The sequence below is a fragment of the Vipera berus genome (genome assembly GCF_964194415.1).
Source record: "Vipera berus genome assembly, chromosome: 1".
NCBI lineage: Eukaryota > Metazoa > Chordata > Lepidosauria > Squamata > Viperidae > Vipera > Vipera berus.
This window is the reverse complement of record NC_138202.1, coordinates 252,180,353-252,192,727: the sequence shown is the minus strand read 5'-3', so window position 1 is coordinate 252,192,727 and position 12,375 is coordinate 252,180,353. Positions and strand designations below refer to the sequence as shown.

The window sequence follows — 12,375 nt, the reverse complement described above, 5'->3', positions numbered from 1 at the left end:
CTCCTCTGAGTCGTCCGACCCAACTGCCGAACCCACAGGCTGACCCTGAATCACAACAAGTTATTTGTAAGAATAATGAATCAGAATTGCAATAGAGCTGGAAGGGACCTTGGAGGTCTTCTAGTCCAACCTCGTGCTCAAGCAGGAGAACCTATACCATTTCAGACAAGTGACTGTCCAGTTTCTTCTTAAAAACCTCCAGTGATGAAGCAGCCACAACATCTGAAGGCAAGCTGTTCCACTGGTTGATTGTCCTCACTATTAGGAAGTTTCTCCTTACTTCCAGCTTGCTTCTCTCCTTGATTAGTTTAGCTTCTCTCCTTTACTAGTTAATAAAGGCAGGATACAAATAAAAAAAAATAAAAATACCTGATCTCATAATGAAGATTCATGTGTTCGATACCAAGTTTCATGCTTGTTTAAAAAACATTCTCATCTGTTTTTCATACATTTGTGCATTTTAAAATGCTATGAAAAAAGGAAGATCATTGTTTCCATTAAAAGTCTAGGTAAACTTTTTCCAGGGCTACTCATAGTCATATTTCTCCATTGTAAGCCTTTTAGATGGGATGCGTTATTAGGAACATTACCTAAAATAGTAGTGGAGCTTTATTTTGTACTTTCCAGTCTTCAGCATATTTATGCATTATTCAAAGCTTTTGAAAGCATTAAAAGTTATTGGCAGAACCATCTTCTGATTCTTTTGCTGAAAGAGATCTCTATTGTCTGGTGTATTCCCAACTGCATAAATTATTTAAAATACTCATGGAACTGAAAAGTCATCCCAAAATGTGCTTTGTGCACCTCCCTGTCTTGAGAGCGTTATGCTGGAATCCAAAGTCGGTACGAGTTCTGAAGGAGTTAATCGGTTTGTTTTTCTCTGTGCTTAGGTGGAATCTTGGCCAATAAACAAAACTGCTTTGATGACTTCCAACATGCAGCTGAGTATCTTGCCCAAGAGGGATATACATCTCATAAAAAGCTGACTATTAATGGAGGTTCAAATGGAGGCCTCTTAGTTGGTAAGATCAGGCTCTATATTTCTCTGTTATTGGATTACCTTGGAAGGATTTAATGCAAAGCAACTTGGGAGTATGCAAAGGAGAGATCTTAAAAGGCCATTTTTTAACATTCACCAATGTACTACTTAATAGAATCACAAAATTTGCTCCACATCTAGACATCATATAGAGATGCAAAGTACCCTTTTGCACATCTGTTTCTATATAACCTATATACATAATGTGTTGGCTAGGACTAGCTACACAAAGAATTCAGTACATAAAAAGATGGTTTTCAAACCTGGTTTTCTCCAACTATGTTAAACTATAAGATCTTCAATTTCTAGACAGAAAGTGCCTAAAGCAGGGGTGTCAAACTGGGGCCTGCAGGCCGGATGCATCATAGTGAAACTGCGCCCACCCCATTGCCGGCAATGGCAAAAAAGTCGTGATATGTCATGACACGTCACGTGACGTTGCGAGTTGGACACCCCTGGCCTAAAGGATAATGAGATCTATAGCCCAGGACATCTGAGCTGAGCTGAAAAAATATTCTACTGGGAAGACACAATTCAAATTTGTATCCAACTAAAGTGATTAGTAAACATTGACTTATGTCCATTTTTAATTGCCAGTTACTATTTTTGCTCCATGTTCCCTTCTTGTGTACCTGCTAATTGATCATCCAGAACAACATTTTTGGGAGGCTGGGAATTGCACTTACAGTGTTCTAGAAAAATAAGCATCTGTAATAGGCGGGATAATGGCATAAATTGGATTGTAGGTGCATAATGCATAAAGCGGGATTTGGGGGGAGTTCCCCCTTTTCCTTTTGAGTGGGTGGAGTGCTTTTTTCAAAATTTGAGAAGCTAGTTGGTCTTGCCTAGGCCTCGAAAGAGGGAGAAAATGATAGGCATTTCATCAGAAAGGGCTTTGGGAGTACAAGTTGCCTACCTGTGTTCAAAACATGGAGCTTTGTTTTTTATAGTTATATTAAACATTAGACACAAAATGTTTTAATCTCACGGTGGAAGTGTTCCAGTATCATCTGCTGTTAATTTTTAAAGATAATTATTGCTTAACAGAATAGCTAGAGTTGGAAGGGCCTTGGAGTTCTTCTAGTCCAATCCCCTGCTCAAACAGGAGACCCTATACCATTTCAGACAAATGGCAAAAATCTTAAAAGCCTCCAGTGTTGGAGCACCCACGACCTCTGCAGGCAAGTCATTCCACTGATTAATTGTTCTAACTGTCAGGAAATTTCTTCTTAGTTCTAGGTTGCTTCTCTCCTCTGCTTTGATGCTGAAGTAACATTTGGTACCTCAAGTTTTCAAACACTATCTCTTATGCACTGTATTTGAAACCATCCTCTAGTAGGTATTCAGCAATGCTAATAGGTGAGCATCTTTCCAACTTTTTCAGCTGCCTGTGCCAACCAGCGCCCAGATCTATTTGCCTGTGTGATTGCTCAGGTAGGAGTGATGGACATGCTAAAGTTCCATAAATTCACCATTGGTCATGCATGGACTACAGATTTTGGCTGCTCGGATTATAAAGAACAGTTTGACTGGCTGATCAAGTAAGTAAAGAATATCTCTCTGTTTACATACAGTATACTCCACTAGACTGCTGAATAACAATAATAAAGATGCTGCTTATTTTTCTATTTTGTTGCACAAAAGCTGAGTAATATAAAGTATTTTAATGTGATTTAGTAGTATAAATTAAATGTGGATATATTCTACAAATTAATAATGAACTAGACCAGCCTTCCCCCACCATGTATCCTAGTCTCCCCAAATTGCAAGTCATCTTTGGGCATAATAACTCCAACATATCTGGAAGTTGCCAGGTTGACAGATGCTCATTTATTGCATAAGTATGTTTTCTATATTCCCATTTTAGAAACTTTTCTTAATGAACTCAGAACCCCTAGAATTTTTTGTATGTTCCAATAGTAGCTTGATATTGTGGTTTGATTGCATTTTTTCATTTTCTTCTTCTTTTTAAGATTTGGTGACCAGAAAAAGGTAGTATTCCACAACAAAAAGAAAATCTTATAGAGAACTGTATAAATCAGTTAAAGTGCCTGCAGCTGGCTTTATTTTTGATCCATACCCTAATAACCTCTAGCACTGAATTTTCTATTTTTTAACCTTTGTTGATCATACCAAGCTATCTGCCAATGAATAAGTTTTCTAGCTCTGTTCAGGCTTCAAATCCATGCTGGAAGATTTGAAATAATGCAGGGTATAGAAAGGATGGGATTCAGTGGGAATAATTTTTCAGGAGCAGATGCCTTCTTTGCATGATATGGATTGGGGTATATTGCATATTATGGATGGCTGTATCCAGTTGTTTTTCCAGCTGCAATTATCCTGCTCCTCCCCCATTCCCTAGATCTTTTGAAGTAGAAGGCAGTATTGTTTGTCCATTTATCTGGCTATTGATGGCCATAAAGCACAAATGACATGTATCTCTTCTGCAGATATTCTCCTCTTCACAATATCAAAGTACCAGAAGGTGATGGAGTCCAGTATCCTGCAGTGTTACTTCTTACAGCTGATCATGATGACCGAGTGGTGCCTCTTCATTCCTTGAAGTTTATTGCTTCTCTGCAGTATACTGTAGGTCGAAGCCCCAAACAAATCAATCCGTTACTAATTCATGTTGACACCAAGGCTGGTCACGGTGCAGGCAAGCCAACAGCCAAAGTTATAGAGGAAGCATCCGACATGTATGCCTTTATAGCAAGGTGCCTAAATCTTGAATGGATAGAATAGATTGTTACTGTTTCAGTTAGAAATCAAGGGCTTTTAACAACATTTTAAAACACTACACTCGGTGTAGTACTTACATTTAAGGACTGCCACTCCTGGCTTCCCGTGAACCTTGATATCCATTCTGCTTCTGTTTGGTGTTTACTTTGCCGCCTCATTTTTAAGTTCAGTCGTACATTTTAAATAGCATGTTATGATAAATAGACAGATTGCAGATGATGCCGTTATGTGGATTCTTAAAGAGTCAAAATGTTGGTGATAATTATTCATACACAACAGTTTTAATGTAATTTTTCTCCTTGTCAACCTATCTGGCTCACTTTGTAATTAAATGTAAGTACTGTTCCAGTATAAGCTGTCAAGTTGTATTTTCTTTGCAACCCCAGTAGTTCCCAAACGTTGAGATTGTTGCCAGTGTTCCTCTATTAAAACAGCTGTACTACAAAGACTGAATAATTTTAGGTTTTGTGCGGGTTCTCTTTTCATTAGTACAGAGTAAAGAAATATTGTAGATATTATCTCATCCATATATGCACATACACACTCCTTGACTCTTTAACTACAAATTATTTACTTATGTTATGCATGCCTAATTCACAAAATCATGAATGTTAATTTTTTTTAAAAAAAAATAGAAACTGACCCCAAAGATTAAAAATACAAACTGAAAGAGAAATGAAAAAACTACCATTTATTTTATACTTACCAATAGTTACTGGTTTACTTATGAATTAGTATAATAATGATCATATAAATAAAATATTCTTGTAAAATATCACATTTTTTTTTGCCATGTGACATATATTGCTGTTTCCTTTGATTAGGAGACAACGTTGTCTTTTCCAAAACAAAGGGATCACAAATGTATGACAACTACTCTTTGACAACTGGAATAATACCAGTTTTAAATTTCTCAGTTTGCTTCTTTTAGCCACCCTGTATTTTTTTACACAACTATAATTCCTGGTGGAAAGTCAAATTCCACATTTTTGTATCATTTAATATTATATTAACATATTCAGTATTAAAGATTCTACCATAAATCTGTTTACGTACATTAATAGACCATCCCCAAAAGTTACCAGTGATGACATGACCATATCATATGGGTCCATGAACCCTCAAATTCTTTACACCTCCACCATATAAAATCCAATATTTATTCTTTTAAATGTATTCTTTGGGATGTCCAATATACCCTAAATTTCACCCTTTGATGAATCAACTTTAATCTCAGTTCTGTTGTTACCGTTTTAACATTTTAAACAATATTGCATACATTGATAGGACTCTATCAAAGATATCAGTTCTTTAATCCAAGTTTGAAATATTCCAGAAATTACCATATTAAAAATATTCTTCAGCTTTTTATAGAGATGCTATAGGTTTTAATTCTGTCATTGATTCCATCAAGTGAGCAACTCCAGAGCCTTTGAAGCAGCTGAAATTTATGGTCTGTATGACTTTGTTAAAATACACTTAAGCTGAAGATACCTCTACTTTTAATGTACATTTTACACTAAGCATAAAGAAAAAGGACTAGCTCTTGTCTTTATTTTCTTTTCCTTTACGGACTATATATACAATAATGTTGTTAAAATAACAATTAATTAATAAGATTCAGTAGTAGCTGAATCTTTCATTAAACTGGTAGTCACCAGATGTTTTGGATTATGTTTCTCATAAAAATAGTATGGGCATTGATGAAGCATTGATAGAGTATAAACAATCTGTGTTTTTACTTTATTATGTCCCTTCCTTATCTATCTTGTCCAAAGGTTATATTTTTCAGTTGAGAAAATGCGATGGTTCTGAATATTGTTTCTTACACACACACATGCTTTTATACTATATCCTTTTGGTCACTAGATACGATAGGATCAGTAAGTGCAGACTACAGAGTTGAGTCTGATGATTTCCCTTGCATGTCAGCAATCTCCCTCAGCTTCAAATTCCATTCATTTCTTTTATCAATATTTTATTTAATGTAACAACTTTCTTTTGCTTACTATTTTTTTTACATTATGCATAATGCTGCATACTTTGAAAGGAAATAGCCCAATAGGATTGTATTTATGAATATCATGGCTATTTTGGCAGGATAAGGGTGGTAGCCTTCTGTTTCAGAAATTCTAGTCAATGGGAATAACTTAAATTGCTTAAATTGTGTAGTTCCTAAGGAAATCTGCTACCTTATGACTTCATAATGAGCTGGGGTTGCAGTTTTGAATCAGGAACAAATTTGATATAATTATCTTCCTTTATTGTATGCAATTCCTCCTACGGAAGTTCTCCTTCTAATAAATTGTTCTTCCCCAAGATCCCAGAAGCTTTCTAATAGTTGGCCTCTGCTACCTGCTTGGAATCTCCTGACAAAATCAAAACAGATTCAGCTACTAAGTCCAGTCGTGAAATCTACTTGCAGATGGGTTCTGAGACTGGAAGACTGCGGCATCTGAATTCGGAGATACGATTAATTATACAAGTAGTACAAATAACACCTCTTAAGAACAATGCTATAAAATTTCCTTTCTTTTAAATTATTGTTATGTAGTTAAAAAAAATTAAATAGGATTCAATAAGAAGAGAAATAGTCAAATAGATATAGATAGATGGTATATAAATTGTGTACAATAAAACAGCTGTGGGGGGAACTACAGGGTCTTTTATATACATATGCTGTACCAGATGATGGCTCTATAAATTTGATTCATATGTATTAAGAAAAAAACCTAACAGGTTGCTAAACAGGTCTTTAAGCAAGAACTACCTTGTATTATCCAACTTTTAATTCAAATTTCCCATTTTTAAAAAACTACTTCCTTAAAAAGTAGAAAACAGGAGAAGATTGATGCTTTTGCTTTCTGCATCTAAGTATCTTAATGGCCAATTTCGTAAACAGAATGATGGGACATTACTCTGACCTGTGTATATAATTTAAAAATCTGATATAAGCAATGGCAATGCAGTCCTTACCTCTGAATCTGTGGGCTACAGAGATTAAGATAGGATAGAGTTACTCTTTTTTCTCTGAACACAAAGATACTCTGACACTGAGTGTACCTATGGTTTTAGAACTATGGATGATTCATCATCACTTTCTCCCCACCACACATCAAATTGTTTTACTAATTTGTTGTTGATTGCATTATTTGCTATTGTGTTTTTCAACCCAGCTGCCTGATGGTTTTGTTCAAAGAAAACCTAACTACTGTATAGAATGCAAATGGCAAAGAATTGTTAAGACTGTCATATCATTTATCTGTTTCCTGATGAATGACCCAGGAGAGCAGATTTTAAGTTGATGTTCCTGAGACTACTCAAAACCACATTATAGTCTCGCATATTTTCTAACTGTTTCAGCACCTCAGTTTTTATTTAATGTTGTGTCTCACATTCTCTCATTAACCTTTCCTGATTGCTCACGGTGACCTGTAGGAAAACAACTGACAAGTGCATTGTTGTATGCTATTTTTGAGCTTGACAAATTGCCCTCTTTTTCTCATTCATTTTAACCGTATCACCTACTCCAATTTTCTGCCCATTATAGTAGTTCTTTTGCTGTTTTCATTTTGTCCATACCATAAATTATTTGGATCATTAGCACTCAGAATTTTAGAATACCTAATACCTACAGAGATAAACTAGCTGCCTTCACAAATTTATAATCTATTTATCAGCCTTTCTTCTATCTAATCATAAACCGTGCATTTTTATGACAGTTTTATAAGAGGAAGATCATATCCAGTATTTACCTGTAATATTCCTCTGGTGGGTTCATAGGATTTAGGCCTCATACTTGATTTGGCACAATTTATCAGGTAACCATTTTGTTCTATTTGTCTCTCCTATAACTTTAAGTACAGATTATGCTGACTGACCATGTTCAGAAGTGCCTTTATGTGACTAGAAGACCCTTAACTATCAGTAAGGCCATTTTGTTAACAGTGCAAGATTTTTGTGTGACAAAAAAAAAAGTAAAATGGAAATATGGCTTCCACATGTCTTACGTGTTGTAGAGTCTCTTGTAGAAATTAAACTTGCACAGTTTACACATGATCTCTTGTATGGGGTCACAGCAAATGATGTCATTGTCAGAACTTTTTTTAACAGCACTTCTGGATTCAGCCCAATGTGGAAAAAAGAGTCTGAAAGCATCATTACAGTAAAAATACTTAATTTGGAAAGCCTTATCTCGAACAGAGTCTGACCAATATATAGAGTAAATAAACAGGTATTTCATTAACTATTGATTAAAGAAAATGACTGTTGGCTAATATTTTCCATAGGATTCAGAAATGTTTTCTGGATATGCTTAATTAAAATTTGCTGGACTATACAATCATCTAATATTTATGAGCAGTGAGTTCACTGAACCCCTCCTGGCTTGTTTTATTCTTTTGCTCATTTAATTTGAATGGATACTGTTTTAACTTTTTCAATTTGCCACTGTAATTATTTTGGTCTACTTTATTAACACCACCACTGAACTATCAGGATTTGTTTGTTTGTTTGTTTAAAAATTTATATGGCCACCCATTTCAATCAACTCTGGGCGGCTCAGAAAACAACAATAAAACCTATAAATAAAAAAGAACAATCATAAAGCAAAGAAAACAGTAAAATGGTAAAATACCTGTGCCATAATACGGTATAACTTGAGCTTTGGGTTTTTTTCTTCATAACAACCAATTTATCTTGATTTTCTTTCAGAAGTATGCAGCTTCTATAGTCTTGCGCGTTTCTCCGCTATGCACATCTTTCTCTCTAGACTTCATTAGCACTTCCTTTGCAGCTGCGAAATACAATCAATTGGTCTGATTTGTCCATGTTCTTTTCCTCCATCCCCCAAAAGTGAATGTTTTGATCATTATATAAAGTTTTGTCAGTTAAACCAAAAGTCATACTGTATTGCCAGGTAACTGCTAGGAAAAAATGGTTACATATACACTTACCATAAAGGAAACAAATGCTAGCCAACAGCTGCTGTTAAAGACTACTTAGCACATCCAAATGAACATTTCAACATGACAGGGTTACTGAATCAGTGGCCCTAAAACTGGCAGTACTTTTGAAAGCAGTCTTGATCCCTGCTAGATTACAAACTGATGGGAACAGGTGGGAAGATCAAATACAGCAGTTGCAACACAATCCTGGACTAATGCAGAGGTTGCCCTATCAGTAGGCAGAGAAGTAGCTACTGAAACTAGATTTATTCATTTATTTATTTAGAGAACTTATATAGCTACCTATTTGCTCACAGCAACTTTAGGTAGCTTACAAACAATAAAAACACAGTATAGAAAAAAATAAAAGTCAAAAAACAATCACCATTCCCCCCCCCCCGGCAACAATACCAAGTCAAAAACCCCATTTGATCGGCTCCATCCTACTCTGGGTTCCTCATGCCTGCTGGCAAAACCAAGTCTTGCAAAAGAGTATCAAAGTGGGGTCCAGTCAGATTTCTGGAGGATGATATTCCAAAGAGAGGGAGCCACCACCATGGAGAAGGCCTTTCTTCTAGGTCCCGTCAGATATACCACCTTAGGGGACGTGACCCACAACATTCCTTGCCTCCCCGCTCTAGTGGGTTGGGTGGATGTGATGGTCCCTCAGATAACCTGGTCCCTCATCAATGATCTTGATTATCAACAACTGGTAAGGCAAATTATTTACCTTACTTTGCATTATTATTATTATTATTATTATTATTATTATTATTATTATTATTATTATTATTAATTTTACAGTAAGCTTTTTATTGTTTTTTTCTCTACATACATATGTTAATTTTTCAATTAGCGTGTGAGCTGGGTTCATAAAACGCTAATACATACTCAAGTCCTACTCTTTGGTTCTCTCCTCTAACCATTTGTAGAATAAATTTCAGCTTTGGTAATATTCTGTTTCTTCTTTGCCTTTCAACCTCATAGTTAGTCTGTCCATCTCAGCGCAATCCAGTATTTTTTTAATTACTTCTTCCTCTGATGGTATTCGTTCATTCTTCCAACATTGCGCATAGATTATTCTTGCTGCCGTTATAATATGTAGAACCAAATATAAATTTTGCTTATTAATCTCTTCTGGTATTATACCTAATAAAAAAATTCAGGATTAAATACTACATGTTCTCCTAATATTTTTTCTAACCAAGCATGTATTTTTTCCCAATAGGCTTTTACTTTGTCACATGACCACCAGATATGATAGTACGTACCTGAATTATGTTTACATTTCCAACATTTATCTGACACATTTTTAAACATTTTTGCTAATCTTGCTGGTGGCAAGTGCCATCTATAAAACATTTTATATAAATTTTCTTTATACGCAGTTGACATTGTCAATTTATAATTTTTCTCCCATAATTTTTGCCATTTTTCTAATTGTATATTATAACCAAAGTTTTTCGCCCACCTTGTCATTGTCTCTTTAGTTTGTTCACTTTCCATCTCTAAAATTAACAAAAAATTATACATTTTCTTAATTAATTTCTCATCAGAAGTTAACAATATCTTATCAAATACAGTTTGTTCTTTATAAAATCCGTACAGTTTCACATCTTTTTCATATCTATTTTGTATTTGTAACAATGCCCACCATGACATGTTGATGCTCTGTTTTTCCAGCTCTTGTTTCAATTTTAATGTCCCATCAGTATTCAAAATTTCTCTATATGCCCAAGTTTTTTCAAAATCTAACAAATTTGGGTGTGAGAAAGCTTCTGTCGTTGATAACCACCCTGGAATTTTTACATATATTTTAGTTTTAATTTTTTCCCATACTGTTATCAAAGCATTTCTAATACAGTGATTTTGAAAATACTTATGAATTCTGTTTTTCCCGTACCACAAAAAAGCGTGCCACCCCATTTGTAAGTCATGTCCCTCCAAATATAACAACCTTTTATTCCTAAGCATTATGCATTCTTTCACCCATGTTAATACAGATGCTTGATAATACAAAGCCCACTCGGGTAGGCCAATAATACTTTGTATTATTTTTATTCTATGCAGTTGGGAGAGATACTGAAAAGCTTATTGGCTAACTAGCTACACTGCGTGCTGTTTGACTAAATGAGGTCATTATTTGTTGCAAAGTACCTTGGAATCATTGGCGGAATCTCTTTTCAAAGCCATTGGAGGAAGGAACCTCTAATGGGAATTATGGAAGATGCAGTGGATCAGAAAGATTTCATACAAATCTATACAGTATTGCTCTAAAGATTCTGTATTGGACATGCATTTTGGGTACAAAAGAGATGCAGTTAAAAATCATTTAGGAGAAAGAGCCGTATGTAAAACCTCAGAAGTGCTTCTTGATCCTAAGTTGGTTCATATTCCTAAGCCAGTCAAGGTTGGTGATGGTTATCAATATTACGATCATGTACCGTCTTGATTATTACAAAGCACTGTATGTGGCATTATCTTTGAAGAGCATCTAGTTCAGACATGTCAAACTCATGACGTCATGTGACATCACGCAATGTATCGGGACGGTTTTGCCATTGCTGGCAATGGGGGAGGCGTGGCTCTTGCGTGACATGTCCGGCCCGTGGGCCAGCAGTTTAACACCCCTGATCTAGATGTTACATCTGCTGCAAAATACGGCTTCGAGCCTGCTGATCAGTGTAAGACAAGTATAATATGCCTCCTGTGGTGAAATCAGCACTGGTTTTCAGACTGTATTTCTAGACTGGTATTAACTTTTAAATCCCTAATCAGCTTAAGGCTTGACTGACAGGAAGCCATTTTAGACTGTTGAAATTTACAGGATTAGGCCTTACTATCAGTCTAATGTCATGGTGCCAATAGATGAGTCCAATAAATACAGAACTCCAAGGCAAGAGGTTTCCTTAAAGAACATATTTATTGGCTACAAAGTATCGGTAGGATCAAAAGTGAAACCAAGATTGACGTTCCCTCCCAAAAGTTACAAAGTTGAACTTCCCACCCCAGTAATATGTCATTAATCACATTCCCCAATAAACTACTTTGGCGGGCTTTCTAATGGAAGGCTCAGCCCACCAAAACCCAAGAAGCAGTGACCTTGGTTCCCACAGGACAATTTATTGTTTTGTCTAACCTTAAAAGCACACATCCCGCCTCCCAACTATTGTTCCATGCCAGGAGTGGGCAACTTTGGAGGATGGGGTTTGCACTGAAGTTTTGATTCTTGACTTTCAGGAGAGTACCTTGAAACTATCTAGTAATGCTATGATCTCACCATAATGAATGTGTTGGGGAGGGGCAGTCAAAATGGGAATAGGAGGAAAGCTACTTCCCTTCCCATCTTTAAAAAAAAAACAACTCTCCCCACCGCCACCAAATTTGGCCACATTGCCACTGAATTTTGGTGATACAACTTGGAATGCTGGGGAGTTGTAAATACACTGCTGTGGGGATGGCAGGCAGCATCTGAGCCGCTGATTGCCTATACCATAAGAAATATTAATTGCAGCAATAATACAATAGATGTATAAGAAGATTCACCAATAACACATACTTCATCCATCTAGCCCAGCTTTGATTGTCGTGGGTGCCAATGTCCTCATGATGTCTGAAGAGAGTTTTCCTGCTGTGATAACTATAGAT

General features: G+C 35.9%; 1 protein-coding gene and 1 long non-coding RNA gene across 2 annotated transcripts in view; one reads left to right on the top strand and one right to left on the bottom strand.

The window, feature by feature from the left end:
* PREP (prolyl endopeptidase) overlaps positions 1–3,860 on the top strand; it is a 69,362-nt gene extending 65,502 nt beyond the window's left edge. The window contains exons 13-15 of the mRNA XM_081318249.1: positions 891–1,022; positions 2,424–2,580; positions 3,490–3,860. Of these exons, the coding sequence (XP_081174375.1) occupies positions 891–1,022; positions 2,424–2,580; positions 3,490–3,784 (584 nt within the window). The 3' untranslated portion in view covers positions 3,785–3,860. The remainder of the gene's footprint in view (positions 1–890; positions 1,023–2,423; positions 2,581–3,489) is intronic.
* LOC308662448 overlaps positions 1–12,375 on the bottom strand; it is a 29,057-nt gene that overhangs the window by 14,245 nt on the left and 2,437 nt on the right. Inside the window, exons 2-4 of the long non-coding RNA XR_014025199.1 lie at positions 9,619–9,876; positions 8,418–8,576; positions 7,792–7,929 (exon numbers count right to left, since the gene is read on the bottom strand). This is a non-coding gene — a long non-coding RNA (uncharacterized lncRNA). The remainder of the gene's footprint in view (positions 1–7,791; positions 7,930–8,417; positions 8,577–9,618; positions 9,877–12,375) is intronic.